The sequence below is a fragment of the Diadema antillarum genome, unplaced genomic scaffold (genome assembly GCF_040938485.1).
Source record: "Diadema antillarum isolate AM-2024a unplaced genomic scaffold, OU_Dant_1.0 scf00000134, whole genome shotgun sequence".
Taxonomy (NCBI): domain Eukaryota; kingdom Metazoa; phylum Echinodermata; class Echinoidea; order Diadematoida; family Diadematidae; genus Diadema; species Diadema antillarum.
This window is the reverse complement of record NW_027271023.1, coordinates 3,634,970-3,662,171: the sequence shown is the minus strand read 5'-3', so window position 1 is coordinate 3,662,171 and position 27,202 is coordinate 3,634,970. Positions and strand designations below refer to the sequence as shown.

At 39.2% G+C, this 27,202-nt stretch overlaps 1 protein-coding gene across 1 annotated transcript; it reads left to right on the top strand.

Annotated features, from left to right (window-relative positions):
- On the top strand, positions 1 to 26,239 carry LOC139720851 (uncharacterized). Its single transcript, XM_071632186.1, has 18 exons — positions 1 to 74; positions 1,871 to 1,977; positions 2,686 to 2,835; positions 13,791 to 14,311; positions 14,532 to 14,606; positions 15,032 to 15,274; positions 15,578 to 16,502; positions 17,165 to 17,329; positions 18,439 to 18,603; positions 19,736 to 19,831; positions 20,499 to 20,591; positions 21,177 to 21,272; positions 22,157 to 22,252; positions 22,672 to 22,767; positions 23,512 to 23,607; positions 24,665 to 24,748; positions 25,432 to 25,561; positions 26,173 to 26,239. The coding sequence occupies exons 1-18, from the start codon at positions 1 to 3 to the stop codon at positions 26,237 to 26,239; spliced, it is 3,279 nt and encodes a 1,092-aa protein (XP_071488287.1).
- Positions 26,240 to 27,202: the final 963 nt, after the last annotated feature.

The following is a 27,202-nucleotide window of genomic DNA, read 5'->3' as shown; positions in this document are numbered from 1 at the left end:
ATGGAGCGCGTGCTCATTGAGGAGCCGGAGAAGAAAAAGGGGGGAGAAGGGGGAGCGAAGGGGGCGGTAGAGGGGTAAATGGTTTGGGTGTGACGCAACTGCTACTCTGGAAGAGAATTTCTCGAATTTTGCGTCTTCTTTCGATGACACAGATTTCATCCCGTGTCTCGACGATCGTGAAATTCTATGTGTGTCAATGCCTACCGTGGGATTTCCAAGTCACTCATCGAAAAAAGAAACCTCGGATAACCTGGTCACAGGGACTGGAACAAATTCGAGTTTTCCGATAGCAGGATAAAGTGGAATCCCTTGAAGTTCAAAGGTCAATGCTGAACAAAAACAGTGCCCTCATATCATGGAGGTGGGATTGAGTGATCCCTGTGAAGATGTTGCTGTGCAGGTAGAAGTGTAAATTTACAGTCTGACAGTCATGCGATTCTGTCATCATTTCACACCATTTCGCTCTTTATTTTCTCTTAGGAATAGTGTGACGTGATTTTGGATTTACGTTCTCCTTTATCTGTATTACCTGGTTCTTGTGTATCCCCTTGGGCGTTTTGAAGCCGTATCCCAATTTTCTCAGAAATTCATATCTTAGGATTTTCCTGATTCCCATGAAGATACGAGCCAGGATGGTCGTAATAACAAAGTTCCACTGTAAAGGGGGAAAACGACGACGACAACAAGAACACCACCAACAACAGCAATTCCCATCAGAGTCTGAGACCAGTCTCCGCCATACAGGTCATGTTTGCATCGATTTGGCCGGTGATATTCAATCATTAAATGAACTTTATCTGAAGGGACAAGGCTGAGTGGTAGCAGTTATTCTATCATGTTTATAGGTCTGATTCATGGGAAATGTCAGAAGTAAACGGATAAAGAGCAGCTTATACACCGAGTTAATAATACATTGCAACTGATCATGTGATAATCACTAATAGAATATTCCCAGGCATGCATGAAATATTGACAAGTTCTGTTTCTCTTCTATTCATATTTGTCAAATTCCACGTCATGACTTCGGAAGCCACAGACATTAATTGATTTTACATTTTTATATCTGGACCTTTAAAAGACACATTAGTCCACCAATTTAGCAGTGCCTCATGGAGTATCAACACACGTACCATGTCGATGGATGTTGTTAAAACTCTCTTCAATCAGTAGTAAAACGTTTGTTTGAACTAAGCCCCGGATAGATTTGCTTACATCATTGCTCATCAATTAACCATGACAACATTGCCATAATACTTATTTCCTGCATGATAGGAAATATAAAATTAGGAACCTACATAGTAATGATTTCGTAAGCAGAAATAATGCCGGGTTCATTATATGTTCAAATGTGGTACATACCAAGGGCTTTTCCTGACAACCAGGAAATTTGTTTCGGTTTGTTTGAGGCTTTCCCGACAAATCAACATCTAATTCACACAGAGTTCATTAAGAGTACATAGAAATGCCTTACGTAATGTGCAGGTAGATGGAACAGCGTGTTTCTATGTTCTTAAAGGAAAACAACAATATGCATGATATTTGAATTCACTCATTATCTATCCTACTGACACGCTAGCTACATACACTCATGTCACACGGCTGTGCATTTTGTATGAACCATCCTGTGGCCTTTACACATTGGACATGTAGGATGGTACTTTGGACGCGCAGTGGGTATTAACATATTTGGAATGCCTCAGATTACTCCTACCCATTATTACTCGTCTGTACCATCGCTTGTTTCCCCAATACCCCCTTTCTGACGATGAAGTGATATTGGCTGTAGGAGTGACAGACAAGCCATGTCACACATTTTCGCCCGTTCGATCATGCCCTATTATTTCTCATTCTGTGTTGTCTTCAAATAAAGCCCCACTGATCCCTGCTCTGATCTAGTTTCTACCCCTATGAACGCGGCGCGAGTTGTCAGGGGATGGTGCGTGAGGTGCTCCCATTGGAATGGGGGCAGGGAGCGGCGTATCGAATGAACAGTTGTTGTAATGAATACGTCGGCTGAAGTATCAGGTGGTAGCTTCCGCTTGTCAGTCAACATGGTCACTTTGACGAAACAAATCGTCACGAGTTGTAAAGGGTCAGACCTATTCCCCATCTGACTCCCTGTGGACATGATGGAGAATTCAGTAACTCCTACCACCAGTAGTGTAGAATGAGTCCTTCACCTTTCTTTGTGTTCCGAAGTTCTCGTAACAGTCACTCAAGTACTGAACTGTTATCACGCTTATAAGTACTTTCGTAGAAACAAGCTATCCTCTTTGAAGTGTAGGGCATACACTTCCAAGTCATGAGTAGGTGCCTACTTGTACTTTCGTGAGTATCCGACTACGTGACTCTTTTCGTCCTTAACCGAACATTTCGTAGAGCAAACGGCTTTTCATTGAAACTACTCGGAACGAGATAATCAAAACGTGAAAGCAACAAGCTCTTCCCATATGATTGATATCACGGAAGAATTACAAGACATATCAATGTCGTTATGCAATATATTTCCTTGCTTGAAATTGACATGATAATCCGAGTAATCTTATTTCTGTCGACATCCTTCATTGTAACCCATGTTGCAGAATGAACATAATGGTATGTTATAGGCCTACATTAATATCTTTGCATGTTTTTTCTCCCATTTCAAACTTTCTTTCATCATTCTATCTTTTCCTCGTCGTGCAGGATGGCGACCATGGAGTTCGTGGTCATCGTGCTCGGTGAACTGCGGGGGCGGATTCCAGCATCGGCGAAGACTGTGCGATCGCGATGTGCCGAACGCGTGCGAGGGAGAGGCTCGGCAGAAGCGGAAATGCAACGAATTCGAATGCGGAGGTACTTCACTTTCTTTTTATTCTTGCGGACACCAAAAATTGCAACTAACAACAATCAAACAAATAAATATAATGTTACAGCCCCATTCTTATTAGTGAAAAAGTCCAATCCTATTGACTCTAATGAATAAGTCAGACTCAAACAAGAAGAACCTCCTTTAATGTTAAACTTTCATTTAAATCTAACCAAAAATTTAAACTTGTCCAGTGGATATAATTGCGCCTGACTTTCGATTTTCGTGTTTTTTTATCTTATTTTTATTTTTTTGGTTTTGTTTTCACAAAGCAGCAATACTGGGAAGATCATACCAGCAAATTCTAAGAAGTGACATTGTCATCACACATAAGTTTTTGACCAATTTGCACATTAAAATCTCAACCAATTTCCTTGCCGGTACGGGTTATTGTTAAATGATATGTACCGTTTTTTTCTTGAGTTATTATTATTTTTTTAATCATATTTATGTGTGTGTGTTTGTGTGTGAGCACGTGTGTGTGTTTATATAGGTGTGCATATGTGTATATACATATTTTTTGTGTATGTCACGTAAATTAAGAACCCCGACACATTTCTTCTAATTTTTGTAAACCATAAAGATCATCTACACATTATGTATTACTGACGCACGTGTGTCTTTTGAACCTGTGTGTGTAACAAGAAATATCATAATTTTATAAGACAGGTGATAATGAGCATTAGAACCCCCAAAATGTCTTTCATTCCTATAGTTTATTATTAAATATCACTATTACTATTGTTGCTTTTTTTTCCAAGGGGGAATTCGGTGAGGGTTGGGGATATGCATTCACACATTATTGATCTATCATTCATGGTGTCAGTGGGGATAGCGTAGCTAGGGCCTATATAAGTGTATTTTTACCAGTCGAAAGACATCTTCTTCCAATCCGGAAGCCGTAGTAAAAGATAAAGCAGCTATTTCATTATCGGATCGGTTAAAACTTCGATTGCTTTCTGCTGATACGGCACTTAGCGAGCACTTGGCCGTACGTGAAGAAATGCTCAAGTTGGATTGCAGTCACTGATGTAAACAATCAAAAATCTTGAAAAAAAAAGAGATTATCTTTCCATTACACTTATCATCTTGATGAAATATTCCACATGAACACACTCGCACACGCACACACACACACATCCACACACTGTCACACTGGCTGTACGATTATACGCACGCCTCACGAAGACTGGGCACATTATCATTGTATCAATATATTGGGTATCTGTTTTATCACACCAGAAGCAGTAATTTCTCGTTCATAGTGATTTTATAATATACAATTAATGGAGATTGAAAACAACATGTTTAGCTCTTACTCGAGTCAGGGAACCTATAGATCAAAGTACACTCTGCCTTCCTCTACCAGTAAATACACTTTGATGTTGTTTTTCTTTTCTTATACACATTACTCTTTGTAACTAACCAATGCGGAGAACCTCGAGATGGAAATCTTCTTCCTTTTTATAGGTTGTCCTTAGCCATTGGTTGCTGATTGTGCCATTGTGTGAAATGTATACTCTTAAGATTATGTCACAATTATTATTGTTTAGTGTTCCTGGAAGCAAAGGAAGAGGTATCTTGACATGATTTCATAGCATCATATAGCATAAAATAACGCAATATTAACGTTATTGAAGCACTTTTATAAGAACTAATGTAGGATCTAAACCCTATGTTCTTTAAGCGGACACAAATAGACAAAAATCAACAATTTTATTTTCAAAATGTAACGATTCTGCAGATTTCTCGTAACTTGATAGACTTGTAACCAGGCGTTTCTTGCTACCATCCTCTAATCCAGGAATTCCAGAGGTAATTTGCTGTCGAAAAAAAAAAATCATGTTGTCCTCATTCAATTGGCAACGCTGCGTTTTCTGGTAATCCTATTATTGGAGAAAGAATTAGACGCAACTGTAAAAGTCATTGAATCTTCACAGACTCAGAAAAAAAAAATGTCCGTCCCAACCCCAAGACAAACAAACAAAGAAGCAAAAAAAAAGGAAAAAAATATATATAATTCATAAATTGAAAGAAGAAAACTTCTTAATAAGTTGCCAATTTGTGAATCATTTAGAGATTTGGATATTCAGACGCTTTTGAAAATTCTGCAATATTGTACAACAAACAATATTTGAACAACATAGACTCAATTGTCGTTGGGTTTATTTCTCAGAACACCTTGTGAAACACAAACAAATACAAATCGTAAAGGATACAGCGACAAACAGACCTGTAATTTCTGGAACTGAGTGGGTCAAAGGTTTTGTGTCGACTCTGATGAAGAAGCTGGTTGCAGTCACAGCCACTCACCCCTCGGGGATGTCTGTCAGTTGACAGCATATTTCCTCATTCATTTATTGAACTTTCACACCAATGGCACGATTTCTTTTTTCCTTTTTTTTTTGAGGGGGGGGGGGTGGCTGGCCACAAAAATGTGGGTATATCTGTTGACAAAAATGGATCACCGTGAAAGATGTGAGTTTCACCGTCGCATGATCGCAACGGGTGGAAGGGGGAAAAGTGGTGAGTTAGGTGGCGTTGCAAGGGGGAGTTTAGAGTGAACTATGCTTGTATTTTGTTTGATTTACATGTGAGAGCATGCTTACATTTATACAGTAAAGGTTCAGTTTACCTTTGGGAGCAGTGATTTAAAATTTTTTCAAGACATCACATTTAATGCATATGTAGGTCTGTTGTATCACAAAACATCCTACCGTATAATATTTTTGCAATAAACCCTAAAATATCAGTATTTTTCTTAATAAACCATGACTGTAGACGGTTTAGTCTTGAAACATTTTCATTACAACTACTATTCACATTTTGTGTATCCAACAATACTTAGCGTCGATAATACGGATTCAAATTTTACAGTGGTTGTTTCTATCCCTATAACTCACATTTTAGAACTATTTCAAAGCACTAATGCTGGGTTTTTGTTTCATCTGCAAATGATAAGTAATGCGTTTAAACTTATGAAATCAACATCCAACGAAATCAAATGAAATCAAGTGCTATCAAAACAAATCAAATGTTAGATGTTTGTCACTTGAATGTCACAACTGTTGAATTTTCGACCATAAAATAGATTTATTGATTTTTTACGAGCAATGGGTGATTTATGCGATGATTATGATGACATTATAAATTCTTCAACATCGTACATCCACTGCCATTGCTGTTTCACTAATTCATGGAGAGAAACATTAAAATGCTTGTTAATTTTGGTGCATTGTGTCCAATTTCAAGTGCCACCTCACTTTTGTCTTATTTCATTTCTTCTTTTTTTCCCTAGCTATCTTCTTTGTGAAGTAGGGTTTTACTTTTCTTTTCTTCTCTTACTTTTTTTTAAAGTGAAATTCACAATGGAGTGAAATTTCTCCTTAGATTTAAAGTACACATAGACAAAGTGAGTGGGCGTATAAAATCAAATGATCAGCATAACAAGTTGATGGTAAAGGTGGTTTGTTTGACCCCGTGTCTCCAGTAATATTCCTATAGCGAGTAAGCAGAGTGACACCGTTAACAACGGATAGCTGACTCAATTGTGGAGACGATTGCTCCAAGATACCACATACTCTAGAAATGTTAAACCAGATGTTGGTTTGAAAAAGGGGAAAAAAGAAAGAAAAACTTTGATGGCACCAGCATGTTATCTATCTACCGCCAGTGACCAACCGCGAAAGCATTTCCCCTCTCTTATCCGATGTCACTGTACTTTGTAATTAAATTAAGGCGATAAGTGATGGCTAGTGAATCGTATAGGGCTGTACGCCAGGTAAACTGAACATTTTTGTTATGTTCCGAAACAAAACACTCGGAAATTAGATCGTTCACTTCCAGTTCGAACCACTTATATAGATAATCCTTTGTGTCAAAATCCTGCTAGACATCAGTGACGGTATATAGAGTAGGTAGTGGGGAATTATTTTTCTGATTATGGTATCGAATCCAGAACCTCGATAAACTTACGTCATGTTGAATGGCGTCGATTTATCGATTATCAATCTACTACTATGTGACTATCGCCTAGTTTAAGTCTGGGCCACGTTGCATAAATAAATTGATAATTTTACAATTACTGGTATCTGCACAAATCAGTGGTAACCATTTAGTGATTCCTTGGTTCTGGTTGGCCATGAAATAGTGTTGCTACACGGTAGCTACCACTGGTCGCAGAGCTACCATTAAGGGAGGTCTTCATGGTTTTATGCAACAGGGCCGAGGTCGTCAAGAAGCTAACTAAAACGATGTGAGCCTGTCGAGTACCTGAAGTCGTTAATACTGATGACCATGACAGCTTATTTTCCTCGGATGGATTTCAATAAGCATCAGTGCAGAAGACAGGGCTCCATCCGTAAGAAGATGAGAGTGATTTTTTTTCAATGTCATCCGTAAGAGGTTAAAATAGATATTTTATCAATGTAATCGATAAGAGGATCAAGTGGATCTTTCATCAATTTAATCCATAGGAGGATGAAATTGATCTTTTGTCAGTGTCATCCATAAGAGAGTCAAATTGATCTTTTATAACTATGTCATCCATAAGAAGATGAAATTAATATTTTATGAATGTCATCGCATGGCAGCTTGAAATGGGTAAGAACTGAGAACAATTAGACAAAAATGCCATCTGAAAATAAAGATAAATAGGCATCGAACGTCTTTGGAGGGAAATGATTAAAGCTTGTGGAGCGTTATGTCGTCTTGTGATAGAATATAGTATTTCCCGTGCGTTTTGTGCTTCAGATGATATCCATTATTTTATGTATTTACTTCAAGATAATATAACGTGGAAGTAACCAGTGCAGGTTCAAGGAAACGTGCAAGGAAGAAAGACCTTTACGTTGATGTAAGGCTTGTGCGATGTCTTCTCCCCTTCTGTGTCACGATGTACATTAGAACACGATCACAGTAATAACACTCTCAATTTCTTTAGATTTTCTTTAAATTACTTTTGTTTGTCCGTAACTGATGAATTATTCTTGAACAAAAGCAAAATCCACTTTGCTGGTATTGATTGAAACTTAATGATGAATGATGCTCAGATGCTTTTGATGAACCACGTCTTCATGATATACATAGATTATAGAACAGTTTTTGTGTTCCATGTACAATGATGTAAGATTGCACGTTTTTCTCATAAGTATCACTCATTCTACTCCTCCATCAACACTTGCCTAAATTTCAAATGAAAAGTATCCTAGCATGCTTTCAGTTGTATGTCTGCTAAGTGCGTCATGAAATATCATAGTTACAGTACAGTAAAAAATAAGTGTGTATGTGAAATCAAGATTTTAAGGAACGGTAAGTAATCTCGAATATTCAAAACGGTGAAAGGTACTAAGTAGGCTCTCTAAATTTTTAGTGGACATCTAAACCACAGAGAAATAGGATTGACCTGTAAGTTGGTATAACCAAAGAGCTAGTAGCTCTTTGGTATAACCATGCTACTTTCGTTTAACCCTTTACATTGAAATAGATGATGCAAATGCTCTAAAAGAGATGTGGGATGCAGCAGCATGCGTAAACTCCACTTGAGAGATTGAAGACATTAATCGCCGTGGTAGACTTGAACGATACGGATGGTGTTTTCTTGGTACAAAAGTAGTAAGATGCAATGAATGCCTTAAAATTGATACGTTCCAACCACTAATTTACACACAAAACAAAAGAGAGAGAGAAAAAAGTGGATACTAGTCTATCACGACGGATACGGATGGGAAACGTGAATGGAAACATTGATAGAGGTTCCCGGCGTGCCTTTACCCATATCTCATCGGAGCAATAAACACACATGAACGAATTTCCCTTCCACGTGTCGGTCGATATCTTCGACGAGGATCGATAAGAATCGATCACCGGTTGAAGTCATTTCCTATCGCCGACGTAGAGGGCGGGTAAGACCGGATGAGAGCATGCGAGGCCCTGCATCCGGAGAGCGTCATGCTCCGAGAACGATAAATACTTCCTCTCCAAATAGATGTCCGTGCCAAATCGTTTTACAGTGATGACAGGAAGAACTTCAAAGGACATTGTACCCATTAATCATTCATATGTTTGTACATGTTGGGAAACATCTTTCATTTTTTATACTTTCAGTCACGTTGGTGGCATGGCGTTATCCTACGATGCCTTTTATTTTTCAACCAAGAACAGAATCTTAATCCAAACATCTCTCGAAGACACATTCGTGTTATCTTCCGCACCACACAGTGAATAATCTGATCTGATTTTTATGTACCCTGGCCCATGCACGAGGAGAGGGGTAGAAAGAAAATCTACCCCCCGCCCTCCCCATTTGTACATGTACTGCACCATGCGGATTTGCGCTAGCAAAAGATAACGGCGTTATCAACAGTGCGCGGAAATGATATGAGCTGAACCTCGGTAAACGATCCGATAGAATGTAAGGAAAGATTTTGACCTTGCCTTGGTCTCGACTGAGGTCATAGAAGGAAGAGATATGTAAGAGAAATTGGGAAGAGTTCCATTGGGTCGAGCATCCGGGAAGGGGGGGGGGAGGGGGTAATAACGTCTGCTAGCTATTAAAATCCTTCTAATTATCATACAGCTCAAATCATCAAGTCTCTATTATAGAGGTGCAGTAATATGAGGCCATATTTTGGATGTGACAATTCTTAAGATCAAACCGACATTTTGCATCACAATCAAGTTAATTGTGTGCTACAACTCAGTTGTGCACATTCTGCGTTGTTTGTCAGATCAAAATTAATCACATTCCTCCATTGGGTTAAGTCGCAGTCTCCAGTTATAGACATTGTATTTTATTTTATGATTTATTATGATTATATTATGATCATCATAATGATTGCCGTTTTCATCATCATTATCATCACCATCATAAAACAACAACAGCAACAATTATGTACAATTAAATCAATAATTTTTCACTTTCATAATCATGTAATCATGTTTCCCTTCGTCTTTCACCATCACCAATACCACCACCACATCATCATCACCACGACTGCAGGTACTGTTATTATGTGTACCACCACTTCAACAACAGTCTAAATCTGCATCATCACCAGCATCTGCCGCACCATAACGCTCGTCTACAACATCATCAACAACATCACAGTCTACACTAACACCACCACAGCATGATCTGTCTCTTCCTCCCCTTTCCTTTCTCATCACCCAATGTGTATGACCCTCGTCCTGGCAATCACTGCCATTATCATCTTTATCATCATCGTCATTACCGTAATCGTCGTCGTCATCATTATTATCATCACAATCAGCATCACTCATTGTCGTCATCAGCATTATCAGCATCATCTTCATCATCATTATCATCATCACCACCACCGTCACCACCACCATCAACATCATCATTTATCATCATCACCACCACCAACATCATCATTTATCATCATCACCACCACCACCACCATCATCATCATTTATCATCATCACCACCACCACCACCATCATCCTCATTTATCATCATCACCACCACCACCATCATCATCCTGATTTATCATCATCACCACAGCCACCATCATCATCCTTGGTCATCGTTCCTGCTACAGTCGTTGCCACAAGCCGTCGTCATCACCACTAAGATGCGGCCACCACTACAAACACTGCTAGCATATTCTTTTTTTTTTCTTCTCGTCTCTCCTCATAGTTTTCTTATGCAGAAAAATACAACCATCATGGGAGTAAGATCTCTGATAACAAAATTTCACTCAATTTACATTCACCCAATTGTTTACTTTCTCTTCGGTAAGGTAAGGCATTCGATTTCCTGCAGAACAACTCTTAAAGAATGTAATGGAATAAAGATGCTCAAAACTAGAATAATCTGTAAAACACAAAGTAAGTCATGTAGAGTCCTTTTGGAAGGATCCGAAGCGGAATGATTAGAAAGTTGGAAAGGTGTCGTGCATTCTTTGAAGTGAACCGCGCCGTAAAATCGAGCGCAACATTGCGTAACGACGTCCAATAGGACTTCAGCTTGGGTTATACAAGGGCTGACATGACTCATCGCAGCGATAATAGCATTAGGGCGTCCTTCACCGTGGCCATCCCCTCGCCGAACTCTACGTGAACCCCTGGTCGTCCGACGTGGAAGATAGAGCAGGCAAACACGTGATAAGGCGAACCACTGGGCGACGGTGACCTCCGCCAACATAAACATTCATTGTGCATGAAAAGATGTCGTTTTGATGAGTCCTGCTGATTGACATTAACAAGTAGAAGAGACCCCCTGAAACAGCGAATTTTTCGATAAAGACTTGTACCTCTCTGACCTTGTTTTTGGTGGTTCGCCTCACTAATGATGGCACGAGAGGCGCGAAATAGCACATCGTCCCTGACGTTGCTATGGTAATGTGAGGTGCTCTTGAAGAGATTATATTATGGATAAATTTACGGCTGCCTTATCGGGGATGTGTCGTAAAGATATCAGGGGCTTTTACCAGTACTTTTTGAAAGCATTGTCTGCATGGGAAGAATATTTTCTCCATGGCGTTTCACAGAGTTTTGATATTAAATTCTTAGAAAGGTAAGATCCGCTTTTACATTAAAGATAGTGTTACAGAGCGTCGATAAGCAATATCTATTATTGGAGTCCTCATAAAAATAGTTTACTTTCGCTGTTTATTCTCCCTCTAACGTGATCTTTTACAAAAGTCTCCATTTAATTGATAATAAACACAAATTGTTCTTATAGTCTGATGTAGAATGATGCACTGTATCTCTTTATCTCCCATAACAAAAAAAAAAATTCTTCATCTTCATAATCTCTGTGCTTTTCAAATTTAGTATACTATGTACTTTAATGTTGACGATTGTTTACTTTAAGGGCAATGTCTGAGTTGATATGCATTTGTTTTACAGGCTCAAAGTTATTTGACACTTATTTTTTGCCAGTATTTTATGTTTAAAAATACACACCCTTTACTTTTTTGTGTGTGTGCAGTGCATAGGTGTCAATGTTAGTATGTGACACATGCTTTTCTCCTTCTTCTTCCTCCTCCTTTCTCCTCTAATACTGCTATACCTAGTGATGTAGCAGTTTTGATGATGGAAATAAATACACTATGGAATTGAATTGAATTGAATTGAATGGAGACGTTAATGATGGCGATATTGATGATGACCGCAATATTGATAATATTTTATGATGATAATGATAATGATGATAATACTGATATAGCAATGATAATAATATTTCAGTTATAATAATAATGACAATAGTTATTTAGATATTATCATCTTAAATAATGTCATTATTGTAATGCTCATTAAACTCTTTCCCTCATTTTTATAACCATCTCACCCGCATTTCCAATAAACAATCGATTCAATGATTCAATAGAATTCAAATAGTATTTGATTTAAATCCGTTATACAAGTTCTGCTTATTTCTTTACATTATCTTTTAGTGAGACTGCATATCTCCTCTTTTACTTTTTGCAATCCTAATTTTCCCTGGTATTTGAGTGCTTCCAAAATTCTAAGTTCATTAATTTAATCTCCTGCATACTGTCGGTTTACATCCTTCCATCAGAATGACACAAAATTGGGAGTCGTTTACTCGGAAAACGAATCGGGGTCACATCGGGTTAAGAATCGGGTTGAGAATGTTCGATCACTTTGAGAGTTATTCCATCACCGATGAATAGAAGCTCTCAGAGTATTAGTACCATAACATGTTATCTCGTTGGGCCTGCAATTATTTCGCCCTTTGGGAAAGCGTTTTAGCTTCTGCATCTTGGAGGTATTGCGCGATTGGCCTTGACACGTGAGAGTGGGAGGGTGTTCAAGAAAGACATATCTGTTACTTTTAGGAGCAGTCCCCCTTATTCTCTGATCCTGCGATCCCCCCCCCCCCCCGTATGCGCAGGTGGTGGATTGAATGAAGTTCACCTCTAACTGACTGAACAGTGTTAGCTCATGACAACAGCAAAGTGTCTGTCTGAAGATGTGCCCATGTTCCCGCTCTCAGATTGGAACAATTGACTAGTTGAATAGCCCACTTACAGCGGATTATGATGGGCAAACCAGGTGTGCGGAAAAAAAAAGATGCATCTCACGAATAAGTAAATCAGGTTCACGGGCATCTCACGTGGGTCATGAAACGGCATTTTGGATACTGCAGCTGTAGTCGCAGGGTGTCGCTTCTAGCATTGTGGGGTCGTTGCTAGTTCACTAACCATGTAAATAGCCCGTTCGTCCTAATAATCATTCACTTTCGGACAACTCAAACACATGCAATGTATGGGGGGGGGGGGGGGGAGGTCAAATTCACAATACACTTCGTAATACGTAAACCAGCCCCACCTTCCTATCCTTTCCTCCTGCAAAAACAAACAAACAAACAAACAAACAAACAAAACAAAACAAAACAGAACACAATTTAAATATAACTTAACAAAAAGACACAAACAAATATTTTGATGAATTGAATCAGTAGGAACTCAATGACCTCAACCTTAACACGTTGTCTTTCTTTTCTGAAAACCGTATAGGCCCTACAAATCTTTCCATTTCAATATCCGCATTTTGATTCGAGGCTGCATCATTGAATATCAGAGCTGTATTTTTGAATCTTATGATGTATGTGAACTCCATTCAGTGCCTGATGTTCGATATTCGATGTAAGAAGGATGGAATATATTAAACTTGATATATTAGGGGCACCCAAGATTTTATCCAGGCACAGTGACCAATCACGATGTTTAAACTTGTGCACCTTCACTATTCATTCTGTGTGACTTGCGTCAAATCACATAAGATTAGTCTCTCTTTCACTTTTTTATTAGCCTCACTCTTGCCTTGCTTTTCGATTTGATATCGTTTTACTCACTTTCAGACTGACCTTTATGTGATAAAGACATTGAAAGTTGATCTTTTACAAACAGATGATTGAATTCTTGTTCTTGCATTTTTCTTATTCTTTCAGAAATCAAAGATATGAAAGCTATCTTGCGTCTCCACGAATTTCCGTCAGGAGTCAGACGCGCACCGAGTCGATGGTCGGCATACCGAATAAGTCACAAAGCCAAAACGATTCGAGCTCCCACCAGTCTGATCTACGGGCGAAGTTTCCCCGTCGAGTTTTCCGTACTTCTCACACTCAAGCCGAAGGTGACACAGCGGAAAGGCCGAGGCGACTCCGTCGTCCTCCTGTTTACCGCCGCAGACGGCACGATTGAATTCGGCGTGAAGATCGCCAAGACGCCGTCAATCATTTACAGGAAGGTGGACGGCTCGCTGGACGTGTTGAACTTCACCGACTACGTCTTAGACAGGAGCTGGCACGACATGGCCTTCAGTGTGAGGGAGCGAGAGGTGACGCTCGTCGGTGACTGCGACCAAGTCTTCACGCTACCCACTGACAGAAGTGGTCGCGCATTGATTGACCCAGCAGGAACTGCTTCGATTGGAGCCGGAAGAAGAGGTGTCGCTAACGTATATTTTGAGGTGAATAATCGTCCAACTATTCTTTAGGCGGTTTATTGAAAAAGCGTCACCTCCCAAACTAGTTATTTTTACCTGTTTATTCATTTCAGTCCTTTACTGTTCACTCATATATCTACAATTCATCTCTCTTCTCTCTACATTTTATTGTGTTGAACCGAGACTGTAGAGTTTATCATCCCAATCTCTGCTCTTACCCTTCTCAATCGCGTTTTCATTTCAGGGTGACATTGATCAACTGGTCGTGATCGACGACCCCGAGGCAGCAGATCTTCAGTGCTCGCCGGCAGTGAGACGAGTAAGCTACTATGTCACCACCGACATCGTTTGCTGAATCTGAGGTGTCCTAGGAATGCACCTGTTGTTTACGGATGAAATTTGAATTAAAACATGAAGTGATGGCTTACTTTTTTCTGGATAGAAGTATGAATGATATTCTCAAGGGTAGTGACATATTATTCTGAAAGATATGACATAAATTCCGTACTTACGAGTCTTAATATACACCAAACAAAACATGCGTAACTGCTTTAACTATATACTTTCAATAAAGCTCAAAGGCGCCTATTAAATTCTCCCCTATGTATTTTGGAAAGCTCTGCAATGGATGTTGCGTCATGGCAAACAGTCAGTAGTTTCTGTGGACTTAATTCATTAGTTAGTCAAAAAGGAGTCAAACTCTTTCGCTCACTTGCTAGTAATTTTTGGATTGTTCTTATTCAGTTCCCGGATCTGCTCAAAATTGAAACCACCGCACAGCCATCGAGTTCGGTCAACGGGATGGACGCGTCGATCGACATCGGACTCGTCTACGAGAACATCTACGATCCTTTTCAATTTGTCGAAGAAGAGACTACGCCATCGAATCCGATTGGAACCACGACTCCACATCATTCTTTTTCGGAAGTCACCGCCGACGAAAATGCGATTGCGAGTATTCTCCCGTCTGGATCGCCCGGTCACAAGGTAATAATGTTGGACCATAAACATGCCACAAATTTTTGCTCGCCACTAGGAGAGACATTGTTTTTGAAATAACAGTTCTTACGACCGGAGAATGGCGGGTTGAGACTTCATATTTTGAAATGTATTTTATGACCTACGTAGGTTGATCAATTTATTTTTTTCTTCACTGATAATTTTGTCATTCAATATTCGTAATGTTGTAATGAAATATGCCGCAGGATGTTTTGTCAGCGTCCTTCTGTCCGGTACCAGCACTGAGGACAACAAAGATTAATTTGTCTAATCGTCATCTCTTTATTTTAGACAACGTCTCCAGCTCCTGTCTTTAGACAAACGATCGTATGGGATAATCAGTTGCCCGATGTCGATGAATCGGAAGGCGAATTCATCGAGGACGGCGTGCGGTCGGACGCGCCTGTAGAGTTTGGTGCGGATGGGATGATTTCTATTCAATCAGCGGACGATGTAAATACTGCTACATCTGAGCCGTCAGCGACCCTCCGTGTTGACGCAGTGACGACTCTGGCGAAATCGACAATGAGGCCAGAAACCACAAGAAAAACCTCAACACCGGAGACAACTACAACAACTCCAGAGAGGACTACGAAGGTAGCTACTACCAAACAATTTACAACCGCTTTCTCTACAACAGTCGTTACAACAACTCCTATTACCACTACAGTCGCAACTACAACACCAGCAACAACCACCGATACTCCGACGACCACCACTGCCCCAATGACCACCACAGTACCAACGACCACCACTGCACCGACAACCACCACTGCACCGACGACCACCACAGCACCGACGACCACCACCGCATCGACGACCACCATAGTACCAACGACCACCACTGCACCAACGACCACCACGGTACCAACAACCACCACTGCACCAACGACCACCACTGCTCCGACAACCCGTGCTACCACAACAGTCGCCACTACAATAGCTACAACATCAGAAGCAACAACCTCGGAGCTTACGACAACTACAACCCAACCCACCACCACGGAAACGATGACGACACCTGCCGATGCCGTTCACACAACGTCAAGGACAGAGAGTAATAGAATCCAAGGTGCCCACGACACACTTACGGGCGACGACCACGTACTCGCCGACGAACCCATACGGCCGATTCCTCCGAAGAACCTTATTTCTCCTGGTTCTCCAGCGGAGGTTCCTCGACCATCCATCCAGGAGTATGGGCAACCTATAGACGGTAAAAAAATGCGGGGGACCCCATAAATGTCATTGTTACTGTGTAGTCTTCTTTTTCTTCCCGAAAAGCGCTCGTATCGACATCCATGCTGTATGATATCAAAGTGTTTCACTGAGGCAATCAGATATTTGGATCACCCTTTTTTTTTTGTACATTTCTCCGTTGTTTACATGCCGATGAAACATTAGACAAAGATCGGTAGAGGGGAACTCTCGTAGAAATAACGTACCACAACCTGCTCCATTACCCAAACATTGCTTTTGAGTATCTACTATCATGTTATGAAAGTGTATGTGAAGTGTTCCTTATATCTTTTCCTTTCAGCTTTGGGACAGAAGAATTATAGATGAATGTCAAATTTAAGGCAACAACTCTATACTCTTTAAATCATAAGATTTAGATTTATGATGGTTTTTGGCGGTGGCGGTGCCCTCTTTTAAGAGGGAAAAATGTGATCACATCCAAAAGTAAATCCTTTTAAATGGAACCCTATGTTCCATCCATCCATCTTAAAATTTTCAGGGCAGACGAAGATTTCAAACATTCCCCTTTTGTATAAAACTTTTTTTGAGAACAAGAATACGTTCACTTTTCAAATGAATAATTATATTGACTTCTACTTCATGTTGAAGTGAACTGTCCATTTTCATCTTCACCCATAGATGGCGCTAACTGGTCCACATGGAGTACGTGTAGTCGATCTTGCGGGACGGGTACCCGGTACCGTTACACCATTTGTGGTCCGGACACCAAGCTGTCCGACTGCAAGAACGGTCGCGGGATTGCCGCCCAGCACAAAACGTGTCAACTAAACAACGATTGTCAAGGTGCGCTTCTTCGACGAGCCAGATTTTACAGCTGTCTTTAGCTTTGTTTCTGTTTTGATTTTGGTCTACTTAAGTCTGTGACTCCACTAGACCGATTTGCTAATGATATTCCAAGCTTATACATACATTTCCTTAACAACCGTAATCCTGGAAAACCAGAAAGCTTACCCTAGATTTGCCCAACAGAGCAACATCTAACGTATGACTTGATTGCAAGTCTTGAAATGTGTTCTTAAAAACAGGTTCCTCGTTCCTTGATCATCATTGCACAATAATATGGAATACATCGCTATAAAGCTGGATATTCGTGTCGTTTGTTCCCAGATCAAGATCTCAACAAAATGGCGAAGATGGTAGACCCTAGTTGCACGATTTACTCCGCTGCATTTGGCTTCATTTTTCGTAGTTTCTGTCTTTCCATTGTTCATAATTATTTCAGTACCATCTTAGTGGATGCGCTTCACGACGGTACACAGTTCCCTCATAATTTGCTTCTGCTGAGGCAAATATATCATTTACATGCATATGTTTCTCTTCTGCACCCGTAAACTGCTGTGGAACAAGTGCATGTAAACGTAATATTGGACACGGTATCTGCTTTGCTGAGTAGTAGCATCCTCAACATTAATTATCAAACACAAGCTCGACAGCAAGTGTCAGACTTTCAGCCGTGGTGATCAGTATATATTCGAGTGACTATAATGAGTATAGTTTTCCCGTGAAATTTTGACTGCAACAAATATATCATACTTAGGAAAACACCTTATAAACGCATCTAATTCTTTGAAAGCGTTTTAACAACATAAATCTGAATGGTTCCACTCACGTGGTATCTTATAATGTCACATCTATGGAGGGTGTCCACAGTGCAAGACCTGTTATTAATCAAGACGGATTAAACTGATTTTACCATACTTTTTGTTGCATAATTATGTTCCTAACGACGAATTAACTGGAAATATGTCATTGTTTTTATGTAGTGCTTAGACATTACAAATCTTCGTTTCTGAAAAATGTTGCACAAGCAAGTAAATAGATGAATGAACTATGACATGCGTTGCGAAATTTAAGATCTTTCTTCATTTAACATGTCTAATCATCTTATACAGGCGTTGTACGATGGAGTGACTGGGGTACGTGCACACGGACCTGTGGTACGGGCTTCGAGACCCGTGTAGCAATCTGCCGAGATATCGAATCGCACCCCAACTGCACCACAATAGGACAATTACTTATAGAGAGGCGTCCATGCCAGGGTCTACCAGAATGCCCGAGTAAGTACAATTTGCACTATCAAAAAGATTTGTTACGAAATACAGAGGGAAAAAGAAGATGTCGTAATGACATTATTTATGCGGACCAAATCGTTCGTATAGGCCTACATAGGTCTGCTATTTGTTCCATACTTATTGTTACCAATGGTTATCAGTTCTTCTAGTTGCAACTGTAAGTTATGGTGAAGCTATAGTTTGTGAAAAAGTCGAAACGATGAATAGATAATTCGGATGATAATTATGAGGATACCAGTGGTTATGATGGTAAGTTAATAATTGTAATGAAATTGTACTACACCAACATGAAAAGTGTTTTTATTTTAACTGCTAAAGCAGCTTCTACTGCAAGTCTGCACAACCTTCACATTTGACAACAACAACAACAACTACTACTGCTACTACTACTACCACTACTTCCACTACTACTACTACTACTACTATTACTGCTGCTGCTACTGCTACTACTACTACTACTAACTGCTATTACTACTGCTATTACTACTGCTACTACTACTACTACTACTACTACTACTACTACTACTACTATTGCTGCTGCTGCTACTACTACTACTACTACTACTACTACTACTACTACTACTACTACGACACTACCTCTACTGCTGCTGCTGCTCCTTCTAATTCTACAGTCTCTTACATTACCAGAAGAGGCATTTTAGAATCACCAGTGTTCCGAAACAGTGAGCCAGAGTGGAAGGTGATCGTGGCTTATGCAGAGGCTATAGTCTAAAGTTGAATACTGATAAAGGCGTAAATATTCACAACCAAATGACAAGTGCCTAAGAAATCAAGACAACAGCATAATAACATAGCAACTACTAACAACGTAACTATGGCGTTATGTAATTTCACAGAGAGAGGGGGATGGGGAAAAAAGGGTGTATGGATAATTTAGTAGTATAGTAACATCATTATCGTCGTCGTCATGATGATTGTTTTTGTGATTTTTGTGTAATTTACTATGTATATGACTGATGTACTTATTGTTGTTATCGCCATCAATAAACTCTCTGTTTTGATTTGTTTTTGCTTTTGTGTTATCTCAAATGACTTTGAATTCATGGTTTGTTGTTACTGATAAAGTATTCACTCCATTTTCGTCACCATCACACAGTGTACTGCCCAGGCGGGTGTCAGAATGGCGGTGTGTGTGGCCAGGGTGGGGTGTGTATGTGCCCCCTTGGATATACGGGTCGATATTGTGAAACAGGTAAAACGATATGTTACGACAATTTTATATACATTTACTTATTTTTCTCCCCCCCCCCCTCTTATTTTTCTTCTCTCTCTCTCGCTCTCTCTTTCTCTTCTCCAATAGATTTGAGGGAAAATTCTTACTTTCTTTTCTGTCAGAGCAAGTGCGATATTTCAGATTTGATCATTTTGTTAAAAAGGTCACTGTACAAAAAGTTCGTGGCACACTATACGAAGAGATGCGTATGCTTTAAAAAAAAAAAAATCTCAGTACAATACACAGCAGCGACCTTCAATGTCGCGTGATGTTGTGTGCTCCGTATTTCCCGACAGACCTGGAAAAAACACAATTCATATCTTGTATGTTTCCAGGAAAAGAATGACTGTTGTTTTCTTGCAAGACATCTGCATGAAGTGCTTTCCACGTGCAGCCATTAGATGTTGCTGTAATTATATGTTGGCCAAGTGTCGAAACATGGAATTCTGACTGTCAGAAACGATCTTTAATGCACAGGCAAATATGCAATCTGAATACGGTAGTAAATCAGTGATTGTTGTTGTTTTGTCTTTTTTTTTCAGTTCTGTTCCGCATGTATGATGTCTCTTTGTCTTTTTGTTCTTCTATTTCAATTGATATTCATTTTTTTTTTCATATGCATCATTTTCTTTCATGACCATCCAAGAGCTATGTCGGCATTCCTGTCAGAATGGCGGGCGATGTATTGGCAGAAATAGGTGTTCCTGCCCGTATGGTTTCCTTCCACCGTTCTGTCAATGTACGTATAAATAGAAAGAGAGCGAGTACATTGTCCTATTCTCGACAGATTCTTTCACGAGTTGTTCTTCAAATCAAAGCAGAATGAAAGTTATCAGATTGAAAGAACGAACTACGCTTGCAGTGTTTGTTGTTTACATTATGTACAATCCTTGTCATTTTCCCCCGATGATTTCGTGTAAAAAGGGAGACGCAATACGGTATCCTTCATTCTTTCTTTTATGCAAGGGGGCTGGAGTTAGTTTCCCTTCTTTTTACCTTATTTAGCAGCAGAAGCCACGTATCAAATCACAATGAAAATAGTGCATACCTAATCCGTCCACGCAATGTCAGAAGAGAGCAATTATTATTTGCTTATTGTTGATACACAAATGTATGGTGTCATAGAATCGTATTCGTTTTTATTTCGTGGAGGACAATGATAGTTTTGTCAAACCCTACTTGTCACCCACATACACTTAAAAATGAGAATAATTATGTTGACGCTATAATATAAACGTTAATTCTTTTGTTTTGTTTTGTAGTTGTTGTTTTTTTACCGATCTTCTTACAAACCCGATTATTGAATTTGTTACATACTTCACAGCGCCCTGCAACCCTCCTTGCCAAAATGGCGGCCGTTGCTTACATCCGGGTCGTTGCGTATGTCCACGTGGTTATACAGGCCCGGATTGCAGTAAACGTAAGTATAGCGTCAGGGGTTAAGGTCATAATTTCACTTGATGGTATGTGAAATAGGAAAAGTATTGCAGTAGTTCGTTTCCTTTGTGTCGTACAGTTCAGTGCACGCACTCAAAATAAATGTATTTGTTTGTTTGTTTGTTTGTTTGTTTGTTTGGGTTTTTTGGCCGTTTCCTGTTCCACGCGTTCGGACCTTCTTTTCTGATGTATTCAGGTGTCACATGTTACAATGTTCAAACATCGATTGGCATAACATCGCACTTGTCTCGAGACAATCATAACGTATAGCTAAAAAAGTGGCGTCTCGTGTTGTGGATATTCACATCGTGGCAGGTCATGTATAACCTTGCAAAAATGTAATTCTATGCAACCTACAACCACATAACTGAAACCATTGATATATGACAACAAAATGGGACTTTTCATTGGGCCTATGGATAAATGATAGCACTATCGTGGACGCATCGACCTCATCTTGCTAGCACCTGAAATGTGTTTCACTTCCATTATACGAGACAACAGGAAAGAGTCAGCACAAGCAAATGAGTGAGACGAAGTCACGCACGCGCAGATATTCAAACTGACGTCATCACGGAGATGTTCCCTTTGTCGACACATTCTTCACCTCCTATTGGGACGGGGAAAGGGATGTATTAAGAGAAAGATTATGATTATGGAAGGCGAACCTCTTTCATGAATCAAACGATTACGGCAGAAAAAGTCACTATTCGACATGTTATGACGACAATGACAAATTTTAGCAGTATATCAATTAATTTCAGTGGAAATCGTAGATGTCTGTACAAAAACTATGCTGTTCTATCATGGAATCACAAATATGGGTCATGCTTTATTTCCTTTTGTTTTCTTTTTAAATCTTCACAGCAATATGCCAGTCAAGGTGCACAAACGGTGGTGAATGCATCGCGCCAAACCAGTGTCGCTGCCCAATAGGTTACAGCGGCGCCGACTGCAGTCAAGGTAAGACAGATAGAATACTTTTTGCGAGAAGTTGTTAGTCATTACATTTCGTTGAGATGCTACTGGCATGGGTTAAAGCCAGCATATTATATGGATCAGATTGAATGTAACAATGTGCCTATGTCCTACCTTTTATATTAATGTGAAATTAATTCATCGGTGCAATTGGAAATTTGGAAGGAACTACTCTTCGACAGGAGTATATATATATATATATAATATATATATATATATATATATATATATATATATATATATATATATTTGTTTGGAACTTTTATCAATGTGAAAACAATTTGGAGTCAATATACTGAAACGACTACTGAAACGTACTGAAATGTATGCAACATGTAAACTTTCTCCGTTACTCGGTAAAAATTGACAAATAAATTTTGGTATTTTCCCCCATTTCATGACAGTGGAGTGCAGTCCTCCGTGTGAAAACGGTGGACGTTGCATACGTCCCGGATTCTGTCGATGTCCAGCCGGCTATAGGGGTCTGCAGTGTCAAGTCGGTAAGTTATTTCTTAATCGATCGCTCACTCTACCTCGCCTAAATTCAATTGCTTATTAAGCTTTATTTAGCTTTTCTGTAAGCACTCATTTGATATCAAAAGTCATAAAGTGTATAATAATTAATGGAGACAGAGGTCTGGGTGAGTCAAGACCTTGAACGTCACTTTGCAGTAAATACAAATATTGTAAAGGGAAACTACGTTATGAAATCATTCCTCCTTTTGGTGCTTCATTTCTGTCATTCTCCCCTAGCGTTTTAGAGACAAAATATTACGCTGTTCCATGGTTAATTTATTTAATACTACTGTTATTAGCACATTGTCGCCGTTGATAATACATATCTTTCTCTTTTCGGTGAGATTTTTCACGTTTATCTGTAATCCATATATGCCTTAAACTATACTAAGCTACTCACATTGTTGAAACATGATGGACACTCTATTATATAGCATGTATTTACTTGTTGTTTGGGGAAATGCATCCATCAAATAACAGTTTTGGACAGAATAAGCAAATATTGATATGTTTCATTCAATATGAACTGTGCATTCATCATAACTTCAATGTGCTAGAAATTCACCTTTCAAACAGTATGATAAACTATTATGATATTAAACTGTTATAAACTGTTATGATATGGTATTATAGTGTGATAAGCTGTCATAAACCCACAACTTATAAATTTTGGAATATACCAGTGTATCATAGTTTCTTTCCAAACCCTCCTACTCTGACTTTTTCAGCATATTGCAGACGATCGTGCCTAAATGGCGGGCAGTGCTCCGGTGCTGATACATGCACGTGTCCACGGGGCTACACTGGGTCTCAATGTCAGCTTAGTAAGTGATGAGAATTAGGCACACTTTACTACGTTAAAAGGGGACCTCCGGATGATTTCAGACTTTTACATTTCTTTTGAACAACTATACATTAGTTAAACTGAGTACAGACTTTCAGAATTTATAGTGATTGGGATGAGGAATGAGAATGTTTTCAAAATTTATAACAAATTGCAATGAACAAGGATGATGACATGACAGCCTCACCATAAGAATGCATGAGTTGGGCCTCAAGAAAGCAGAACAAAAGAAGAAGGCATGCATAGATTCTTCGCAGGCGAACTTGTTGAGCAAGCAGGTATTGTTATGAAATTACAATGCTACATTTCTGAAATATGTGTCGGCTCTGATGTCACCAACACTGTTCAGTGTAATTTGTTTAAGATTTTCAGTTTATCGGTTTCTCTGCTCAAGGACCACAATAAATTCCACGAATCTATACATGGAGCTGTCGATTTATGTACTACATGATATGTAATTATACAAATCGTTTGGAATGCCCCTCTAAGTGCAGGTCAATCAAATTTTCAATACAACTGTTCGTGACTTTGACTGTATATGACTATATGTTCAGTTGTTCTTAATCCCATACTTTTCTGACTGTACTACGAATAGAGACATATCGAGGACACCGAAGAAAGAGAGAACAGAACGTCATGACAGTTCGGCATCTCTTATATTGAAAGGGCGTGCATGGTACAATTTGTGTTATATATAGGCCTACTATTGACAAATCCATGTGCGCTTTGTTGTTCGTGAAATGGACCGTGTTTCCTTAGAGGAACACATCACTTATGAGCTTTATTTGTAACAAAGTTGGCCAAAGTCATGACGTAATATATCACAGTCTGTTACTTAATCTTAACTCCTGATGCATGCTATGAATACAGAATCAATAGAATGGTAACGGTAATGTTAACTCCGAAAAATAAATGACGATAAATCAACGAGGTTTAGTTATCTATTAACCAAGATGTACACTATTAATGGCATCGTTCGCAATGCGAGATATTCTTTATCTTTAAGATGATATATTCATTTTATGTCATTATTTTAGGCAAGTGCCCCCGTGGCTGTACAGGCGGCTCTGTGTGTGTTGGCTACAATACCTGTTCTAATTACGTCTCGTCTTCGGCGTCAAGGTACGTTAATTTTCCTGTCGAAAACAGAAAATACGAGAGAACTTCTATAGTAGCGACAGTATTTTTTTTTTTTAAATACATGTATCATGATGTAAGAATGTATACAATGTTCAATATATAAGATCATTTCAATTTTATTGCTGCATTCCATTGTCAATATACTGATACAAAAGCTGATAATTGTCGGCATGATTGTATACAAAACTAACACATAGTTATGTAGTTTATGTGGTATATCCATGCATAAGAAAGGGTTTCTTTGGAGTAAAGTTTACAGAACACAACTGGAATGCAGGGGACCATCTTCATAAGCATATAGCTTGACTATAGGAAGATGGCCCTACAGGATGGTAGAAGGATGACCTTCGCTTATCAATCTACTGACCATTCTCTTATGTCAATGGACAGTTTGAACAGTCGTCCTCCTGATCTCGCATTCCATCGCTTTACCGACCTTTTTCATGTGAATACATGTGCGCGTGTTTGTGTATAGGCCTACGTCTATAAAGATACAAAAATTTCCTCTTTTTTAAACTACCCTGATATGTTTCGATAATTTGAGAAATCTGTGCTTCATGATGGAGGGCTAGAAACAGTTTTTCTTTTTTTTTTCTTTATTAGACGATTTATATGTCATTGTTTTGATTTTCTTTTATGCATCTATTCATTGATTGTTTTTTCCCCCGTAGACAAACATGGTGTCCGCTTCAATCATACACGCAAGCCTACACAGTGACATATGTGAAACCTGCCATACAGAAATACAGAATATCTTGTGGGTCCCGAAGATTGCAAACATGTGAATCATCGAGGTAAAGCTGATCAGGTTGTCTCTTAGAAATCACTGAGCGCAATTCTATTCCAGTCTTTATTGTATCATAGGGCTCATAATTAACCCCCCCCCCCCTTTCTTGAATATTTCAGGAATGGATGATCTACAGGCTTGCTGAAAGTAATCATTATAATTTCAATGAAGCAAGTTATTGTAAATGATTATGATAATATGTATTTTTCATTGATTTCTTGACATGCTTGATGTGGAGTTTCATTCTTGAGACAGGGCGTTACAATATTGTCATACTGTCATTCACAATTGAAAGTTCGAGCAAAAATAAAAGTAATCTATCTTTACAGAGTCACGGAAGACTGACTGCAATGGATTTCACAAAGCAAAGACACGATTTCGCACTGGCCGTAATGGCACCTTAACAAATAGCCACTTATTGACGCTTCAGCAAAAGCTCTTCCTTGCTTAGTACTTTTAGATTACATGTCCACTGTCTATTTCTTACTCGAAATCATCAGTTATCTGTGATCAAGTAAGTGTTTTTTTTTGTATCAGTCAGATTTAGTGGTATGCTTTACAGAGTAAGAATATGATACAAGTGTTTGTTTTCTTCTTTCCATTTCTTTTGCATTCCAGAATAATCTATCAGATAGGCTACCGAACTAGTCAACGAACAGGATATAGATGCGCCCCCTATGGTTGAAAGCTGCCGGATTTTTTTTCCCTACGTCAGTCCTTGGACGCATCTTTGAAAACTCGTCTCGTACGTTGGCTTGGAAGCCTTGGTCCTCAAAACAGTCGTGAAACTAGATTGTGTGGCCAGTCAGTGTATGTGACTTATTCGCTCCTCATCAATGGTGCTTGTTTTTTATATATTTATGCCACAAATAGTTTTTGACTTCACAAGGATGTGTTGACTGCGAAGTTGTGCTCGTTAATGGAAGGAATGGGGAACTTACGCGACGCGATGGTTTTCTTCACAGGGACCGTGCGAACAATCAACTACAGCACGCATAATAACTGTTTTGTATTACAATCATGTCGATTGTTTATTAGACGTTTCGACAATCGATGGTAATAAAGGCACACCTTGGAAGCATCGATATATTTTGATTTTCCGGACGTTCCGGGTGGTCACTGAGATAACAGGATTTCTACAAAGTTCTTTTTTTGCTGTCTCTGAAAAAAAAAGTACTACGCACTGATGTGGCATTTGGAGACAGCTCCGCCCCGCATCTTGAGTCGCCATGGAAACGTCAGCATTTGACGAATAATTCGTGCGCTTACGTTGGTACTTATTTCACTTGACAGCCGATTGAAACATGCATCATTGGAAATTTGAATACTAAACATGCACGTACAGCCTTATTACTGAGCAATAAAACAATCATGACGATCAGACATGGAGACTCGTTTTGCATGTCATTTCAATTTCCTTATTATCTGTATTACTTTGTTGTGATTCTAACAAACTACCAGCAAAATGCAGCAGTGTATTGAAACGAAAAGAACTTATAGAGTTACTGATTATCGTAATAATGATTGTTTATTTGTAGTATGAAATGTATCGTTAGAACTACCTAATGTGTGTTGGATGAATGCGTCTCCTCAGATTTAGTATTTAGCTTAATAAAGATAGAATGTTGCGTAGTTAAAAGAGGCTTAA

Bases quoted from the DNA above. Each gene is read 5' to 3' on its own strand.
- LOC139720851 (XM_071632186.1), top strand. From the start codon at position 1: ATGGAGCGCGTGCTCATTGAGGAGCCGGAGAAGAAAAAGGGGGGAGAA. The intron at 14,312-14,531 runs GTGAATAATCGT...TTTTCATTTCAG, and splicing joins TCGCTAACGTATATTTTGAG to GGTGACATTGATCAACTGGT. The intron at 20,592-21,176 runs GTACGTATAAAT...CATACTTCACAG, and splicing joins CCTTCCACCGTTCTGTCAAT to CGCCCTGCAACCCTCCTTGC.